Below are 8,189 nucleotides of genomic sequence, written 5' to 3'. Positions count from 1 at the left end.
AAAAAAATAATATCTAAGCTGCACTTCTTAAAAAGCTAAAATTCTAGGCAATTACAATTGAATATTTTTATTCTGTCAATTCTTTAATTCTGGATATRCAACTGTGACAAATGTTCATCTCAGTATCCAAAACAAGCTTTTTTTTTTTTTTTTCTGAGCAAGGTTTAAGAGCAAATAATCTGAACTGATTATATTAAAAAAATAATAGAAAAAGCTACAATTTTCTGTACTACAAAAACAGCATAACCAGCACACCTATCCATGTTTTTAACCATTCTGTTGTATCACTAAGAAAAGCTTGGCTGTTACTGTTGCAGATTAGTAGCATTCAAGCCTAGTAAAACAACAAATTCCTATGAAAATAGGGACTCAGCATGCACAGCAGTCACATTTKAAGCTTCATTATTTTAGCTATTTTTAATTTAAAAAAAAAAAAACCAACAAAACAAAACCTACCAAAAAAACCAGAAATCTAAGTTAATTGAAAGGAGMAGGAGGGTCATATAGAAATTCTTTTGAGAAGAATCACCGATCTGAAAAAGAAATCAAAGCCACTTTTTCATTACTTTTGCTTAGTACCTCCATGACTACAAAAACTAATTTATTTTAAAGTTTGTAAAAGAAAAAAAAAAAAGTGTTGTTGGACTAAGACTTCACTTATCAAGTTTCATCCTAGAGGGAATTTTTATAGCTGAGTTATAAACCCTCCACACTTGAGTGTTTATAATGGAAACGCTGACAAATGTGATAATAAACACCAATCATGAGGCCATAGTAGCTGATCAGAGAGTGGATGCAGAAGTTTGCAGTGCTATCATAATATTTTGTTCTGTTTCCAGCACTAATTTGCTTAAACCTCTTTTCAGGCTCAGCAGCTGTAAAATAAGATCAGTCTAACTAGAGATTGCAAAATCATTTGATTATTTATACTTCTCTTCGAAARCTTCGAAATTTCTCTCAAATATGATTTCATTTAGTCTTATTTTTTTCGGTTTACATGTCTGAATACTAATTGTAATGTGATAGCTTCAAGGGAACTCATATTTCTACCAAAAGTCAGTCTTCGGTGGCCAAAGAGAACATAAACAAACCAGCCTCAGACCAGGATCTAAAAATGGGCTATGATCAAACAGCTCTAAGGCTTTAGAAAGCCCCTTATTATCTTTTCCCAGAAGTAATTGACACTGTCAGTTTTTGTTCTTAATGCGGTGATAATGGCACTGTGCTTTGGGGAGACAGAGGAGCTGGACTCAGCCTTGGTGGCAGCAGGGATTCTGAGCCAGGGAAAGGCCTTTCATTCCAGTGGGGAAATCCAAGCCTTGCTGAAGCTAGCAGCWTTTCTGCACTCACTTTAGGGGGTTCGGGTCAGGGTTTCGCTGTCTTCCCAAGCCTGGCAGGCTGTTGCACTCTTCTGTGACTCCATGGACAAGAATGYAGCTATCTTGGACTGAGACAAGGATTAGGGGAGAAAGGACCCCACAGTTGTGTTATTTCAGGGATATGGGTTTGCACTCCAGCAAGGAGCTTGTCTGCGAATTTTCCATAATTGTTTTATATTCTTACCAGACTAACCTTCCAGGATTTTGACACATTCACAGGGGCCAAGGGTTGGGTCTGTATGGCATCTTGCTGTTTCACTGAGCTCTTCATGGGTGTAACGACATGATTTAGTTTTAACATGGAAAATTTCCCTTGGAAAAAAAAATGCATTTATGCATTTGCTGTTTGTTTTGGTAAACCTTTGACAGCTTTGGAAAAGTTTAAAAAAAAAAAAAAAAAAAAAAAAACAAAAAAAAAACAAAAAAAAAAACCAAAAAAAAACCCCAAACCCCAATTTCATTGGGTTCTCAGGTCCTACTAATCAATGTGCGGCCCAGAGGCAGCTCAAAATGAATCTTGGTATTTTATCTGTGCTGTTTGCGTACTGTGTTCACTTGCTTATACCACAAGTACATTTTTAATTTCTAATGTGGTTCATATGAGAATGTTACTGCTGCTTGGTATTGCTGCTGCAAAATTTCCAGTGATCCATTAAAAATCAGGRTTCATAATGCAAGATCCATTTGTATTTAAAAATAAAATGTAACATGTTCTTTCTGCTTTTCTGTAGTCTGTAACACAAGTATGAAAAAACCTTGGATCTTGAATGAATTCTAGTGTTTTGTTATTAAACCAAGAAGAGAAAACCAATAATTTTTGAATTATCTGTTACAGACATGTTTACATTATGAATCTCTTAACTTAAGACTGTGTGCTATAGAGTTCTAACTTTATCCAATGGCATGAGCAAGAAAAATTATGAAAAATTATATAATCATGCTTTCAGAGATCATAGGGAAATAGTGATAAGAAGTGAATATTAAATTGCATATTTCATTGTCCACAAAAGATTTTGCCTTCATCATTTTGCTTGAGATGATGGTAACTAAAATGAGACTGGATTATGTGAACAATTGTTGATTTTGGAACACTGTTAATTCGTAGTTCCTTTTCTCGTTTTATTTTTAGGAAAAAAAAAAAAAAAAAGAAAACAAACCCTAAAAGAACACAAAACCATCTGAGGAGGTGAAACCCCCCAGTTCCTAGAAAGGATCCAGCTGCGCTAACCATCCAACTGTCTCTTGGAAAAAAAAGCATTCTGACAAATGGAGAGCAGATGCAATGTGCGGAGTCAGGGAGGTCAACAAAAACAAGTAGAAAAAGAAACCAAGGAAACAAGTGAAAAGAGAAAGAATATTAGAGTATTAACACAGGATATTAGATCTCTCAAGATAATATTAAAGCAAATAGAATGGGAAGAAAAGGAATCACCACTGAGCCGACAAAACGTGAGAGAAGAAATACAAGAGACAGCGGATCCCGGTTATACTAGCCTGAATCCAGGGTAAATCTTGATTTCACTTATATCACGGTAATTTTATATAGCACAGATACGAGCTGTCCTGTGAAGCCAGACAGAAACAGTGCCCTGMGTGGGCAGTTCACTGCGGGTGGAGCGGGCTCTGAGCGCGGTGGCTGCTGCCCGTCTGCCGCCAACGCGGGAATAAATCCAGGTCTTTCCCAGCAGCAGCGAAGGAAGGTGCCAGCAGCAGCGGGAGAACAGGGGAAGGGAGCAGGAAGGGGGGGCGGAGACACATCAGGATGGGTCGCAGAGGCTTCTAGGGACACCCTGGACCCCACTCCCAGCCCGGTCGCGGCCACCCCCCCGCCGCTGCGGCTTTCCCGGCATCTCTTCCCTTTTAAGAGATGCCGGCGAGGCATCAGTAGATAACGCTGTAAAGCGATCCCCAGGGTGTACCTTGTCCCTATCCCCAAGGTATGCCCACCTGGGCTTCCCCCTTTCCTCCCGCTCCGGCKTTTCAGAATGTATTTAATTATTTTTATTCCTTGCAGCAATGAAACGTGGGGTGAACGCGTGTGCGTGCGAGTGCAGGGGGTGCGCCGTGAGAGAGAAAATGTCTCCGCTTGACCTCCCCAAAACCAAAGCCCACAAGCTCACGAGTTTTCTCTCTCAGGAGGGTKCAGACGGCTTCCCAGACCGGTCCCAGCCGGGAAGGCTGCGGGGCATCCCGGCCAGCCGCACCTCGCCCCCGACGGGCCGGGCCGGGCTCTCCTGTGCCAGCTCCCGCCCGGTGCGAGCCACGGAGCTGGCCGCCCACACGCAAGGACAGAGCCGTTCCCGGGAAGAAATCGTGACAACAAGCGGTTGTGTCCAGATGTTCGGCTTCCCTGGCCCCGTGACACACGGCGTGGACTTGGCAGACTGGATTTCAAAGAAAAGGGAGTTGCTGTTTATTTTTTAAAAGGCAGTAAGCGCTGGGTTAAAATGCACAMGCCGAAATTTCCCTGGCAGGCAGCTGGGTAGGAACCAAACCCGCTGGAAACCCGTTCTGCACTTTGGAAGGGTTCCACTGCCCCGGTCCAGTCCTTCTCCAAAGCAACGAGTTGGAAAGGTTTTAAAGCAAGCAGGCAACACAACGCAAACCAAAAGGCCTCGAACCTTCATTTTCTCCCCCCTTCCCTTTACAAAAATTATAAATATTAACAAATCTGCAACACACCGAGCCTCTCCATCCATCTTCTCCCCAGCTCCTCCCGACCTCAGTGCACTCTTCTGCAAACACTCCTGGTTTTGCATCCCACACCTACAGGGTCCTGGCTGCGGTGGGAGAAGCGAGGCAGGAGCSGCGGCTCTGTTTCCCCAGGAGGGAGGCGCCGATGCCACCTGCTCGCTGCCGCGGGTGATGCCCGGCCCCAGCCGCATCCCGCCGGGCCCGGGAGCTCCCTAACTCGCCTCCTGTCTGCTGCATCCGTCCAGGAGCTCAGTCATGAAGGAGATGTACACTATGGCCAGGCGCAARGTCTCTATCCGAGAGAGCCTCTTCTCGTAGGCGAAGGTGGGCACCTTCTTCCTCAGCTGATCGAACGCCTCGTTGAGGTTGAACATCCTCTTCCTCTCCCGTATGTTGGCAGCCTGGCGCTGGGCGTAGGTGATGACCCGCTTTCTTCTGGGTCTGTCCAGGAGGGAAGCGCTGCGCATCCTTTCCTCTTCCTCTTCATCGTCTTCGGGATCTCCATTTCCGAAGGCAGCCAGGGGCAGCCCCCGGGCCATCCCCTCCCGAAGCGACAGGACTCTGTCCCCGAAGGGAGGCCCGGCGGTGATGTCGCAGAGCCCCAGGCCCKCCCCGGCCCCGGGGACTCCCTGGGGGGTGCCCTGGGAAAGGTCGGCCACGAAATCCAGCACCGAGGTGCCCAACAGCCCCTCCGAGCAGGACACTTGCGGGGCTCTGCGGTGCAGCTCATCCAGCAGCCCCGGGCGCTGGCGGGCTGGGAAAAGGCTGGCTGACATCTTACTTCAGAGAGGGCTTAAYCTGGTCCCCCATCCCCAGCCCCAGCGACGTTAATATTTATAACCCCCCGGRTAACAGGATTAGCAGGACTAGAAAGAGCGGCTGTAAAATTTCTCGCCGTGACGCTGATGAGAGGAGACAGGCAATCCCCTCGGGGACGCGTGGACGCTCCGAGAGAGGAGTCCCCAGCGAGTCAATCCTGTCACAGCGATCAAGGACAGTTCCTTCTTGGCAAAACCCTCCGCTCTTACCTGCTGAGTACTTTTGTGTCTTCTTACACACCCGCAACCAAACGATTTTCAGCCTCCTTAAAGCCCCCCGCCGCAGAGCCGAGTCTCCACTGGGCTTGTTTTCCTGRTTTCTGTCGGGATCTCTGAACCCTGAGAGCCAGCCTGACAATTGATGTCAGGCAACTGCATGTATGCTTTTAATGATGTCCTGAAGAGGGGACCTGCGTGCAGAGGGTCACCGGGGAATGTTTACCCTGTATCCCAGCGCAATGGGAGCTGAATGACAGGACCTCCATTAGCCTAAGTAAGCATTGTAGGGGACCCGATATTGCATTCCCAGTAGTAACTGTTGGAATCGTCTCTCCATTCCCCCTAATTCCTCTTCAATCAGAGTTCAAACATCTTTCCAGTAGAAGGCTGCTTTGTAAAGCTTATTTCGGTTCAGGAAATCTCATAGCACTTGTTTTGAAACTCCTTCCTCCTGGCAGTGAGAGGAGGATAAGTTGGTCCTACTCAGAGCAGCTGTTGCTCTCACACCTTTGGTAGAGCTGTCCCGGTCACCGGCAGAGCACAAAGGAACCAATTTGAGCGAAAGCACCGATAATGTTGGATGCATACCGCAAAACACCGTGAAATGCACATAAACACCCCTCCTCACCCCACGCCCCGCACACCCGACACGGCTGAATACCTTTCTTTGATCAAGGTTTCCTTGAGATCGGACGCTGGGGATTGTGTTGCTTTTGTCTTGGGAGGCTTGAAGAGGGGCTGTGTCTTCACCCTCCCTCACCATAGTAAATAAACAGCCCGGCTCTGACAATCCCTGGCAGTGTCAGATACACCGAGGTCGAATCGGATCGATTTTCTTTGGCACACGATTTCTGCACACAGCTCTCTCAGGAGTGGCTGCCCATCAGTCCTGAGCTGCCTTCTTAAATCCTAATCTTCCCCTTTGTCATGCATTGTTGTCACTCTCGCTTTGSGGCTAATTAGTCTCTAATTTCTAAAGGTATTTCAAAGCCCATGAGATCAAAGGAGGTGGATGGGGGCGGCCTGAGGATCCTTCCCSGCGAAAATACTTCCTGTTTGCCTACAGGACCGCAAACATTTCTCGCTGCGTACCGGGATTTGCCGTCMTTGACAACTCAGCGAGCGAAGTGCGCATCCCCTTTCCTGGGAAAGATGCGGAGGGAAAGTCACTTTCCATCTTTGCATCCCCTCCTCCCCAGCGGCGGGGGCGGGCGGGGCGCTCGGGCTGCGGAAGGTGCGCGGGAGCGCAGGTACTCTGGACAGCTCCGGGGAGGGACAGAGGTACCGGAGGGGGACATCCACCACCCACCCCTTCCTCCGGGCCGCCAACCAACCTCTCCCCATCCTCTGGAGCCGTCACCACCGCCGSTGCTGCGGAGAGGGATGGGCRGCRCGGCGGCTGCTTCAATGGCCTGCGWAAAGCTGGATGAATAGCRAAGAACAGCGGGAYTGCTTTTATTCTTACTGRGGCTGAGAGGTTTCTTAGCGAGCAGGGAGAGAACCGCTCGAAGACTTGCTCATTTGTAACAAATATGGTTCAATAAAACACCTGGTGAATGAGGCAATGAGGCAAGGAGGAGCTGTAAAACATCTCTTGCTGCCTAGAGAGCATCCAAAAGTAAGTTGAAGAGCTGTAAATATGAAGTATTATCTAAAAACACTCGGTGGAAGAAAGATCAGATGTTTATTTATGACTGACTCACAAAGGATCGTGACTTATTTAGGCTCCTTTTAGGTGAGGTGACAAGTATTTCATTTAAAGACAGAGGCAAAYGTCCTTTATTGAGGACAAATTCCAGGAAAGATATGTTACTACAGAATTCAGAATTATTGTGGATATACAATTCCTTCAGATAATGAAATGAAATAATAGAGAAATGTGAACTCATCACCTCTGTGCTGAACTTATCAAGTAGAAAACCAGCATTTAGTAGCAGACAGACCTGCCCTTCACCAATGTATYTTCAGAAAGAAGCTCTTTCTCCCTTCTCTAGTTGCAGATTTTTGCAGGACACAAACAACAAAGACAGACAACAGTTGGAAGAGTTTTATATTGCAAGAACGTAAAGGGAGAAGCTCTTTGAGCTAATAATGTATCACAMAGTAATACAGCATAAACCATAAAAGATTAATGCTTCTTAAAGGAAGCAATAAAGACTAAGCCAGGACTGGGAGATCCTAGCAGAAGATGAAGACTTGTTACCAAGGTGAATCCTCCTGTCAAACTGTTGGGTTTTATTTTTTTTTTTTTCTTTTTCTTCTTTGTATCCTTTTTAATTCCTCCTTAGTTTTTTGTCTCTTATAGTAACTATTTTAGATTATGTATAATAAACTCAATGAACCATGGTACCACTGATACGTGGCACTTTTTTTTCTTAATATTTGGTGATTTTTGTCACTTTGGAGAATGTATGGAGCTGAGGAAATGAATAATGGATATCCAATGCTGCAAGACACAAATTTTCACTGCCTAGACAAAACAAGAATGTCAGAGAAGCAGAACCAACTCTCATAAGAGGCTGCTTTGTTACTCCAAAATCTTCTCAGACCAGGTTAGATGAACCAAAGTGTGTTCTAGATCTGTTTTAAATATGAATGGTGTTTGCTRATTCCCATCTTCCTTCACCCCTGTCTTATACTATCTTTTCATTTCCCTTGTTTATGAATTAAAAATTTTCTCACAAGATGCTGAGAGATGCTAAGCACTGGTGGCTACAATTTCAAGTCCCTGTGCAGCTATTTCCAAAATTATTCTTCTTCAGAAAAATCTATAGCACAATTYTTGATGCTCATGTAGAGTTTGAGTTTAAAACCCAAACCACAATAACTTCTCTGATCTTTTATTTCTATTAGAAAAGCACATATACCCTTTTCTGCCCTCCCCTCTAATTATGTTCCAGTTGTCAAAAGTTTTGAAAATAATTTTCTCCTAACAAGTCTCCCCATATAGCAAGTCAAATATCCTTTGATATTTGTACTAGCAGGAACAAAGTTAACATACATTTCAACACAGTGCACTTTCACAGAAATGGTTTTACTCTTTTTCTCACCTTGTGTACTGTGTGTCTATGCAGATAAT

General features: G+C 45.3%; 1 protein-coding gene across 1 annotated transcript; it reads right to left on the bottom strand.

Moving 5' to 3' along the window:
- Positions 1–4,285: 4,285 nt before the first annotated feature.
- Positions 4,286–4,849, bottom strand: FERD3L (Fer3 like bHLH transcription factor). Its single transcript, XM_057371642.1, has one exon. The coding sequence runs from the start codon at positions 4,847–4,849 to the stop codon at positions 4,286–4,288; it is 564 nt and encodes a 187-aa protein (XP_057227625.1).
- Between the last annotated feature and the right edge of the window lie 3,340 nt (positions 4,850–8,189).

The sequence above is a fragment of the Malurus melanocephalus genome, unplaced genomic scaffold, assembly GCF_030028575.1.
Source record: "Malurus melanocephalus ecotype Western Australia unplaced genomic scaffold, MMel_1.1 scaffold_150, whole genome shotgun sequence".
Lineage (NCBI taxonomy): Eukaryota > Metazoa > Chordata > Aves > Passeriformes > Maluridae > Malurus > Malurus melanocephalus.
The sequence above is the reverse complement of the archived record's forward strand: the minus strand, read 5'-3'. Positions and strand labels throughout refer to the sequence as shown.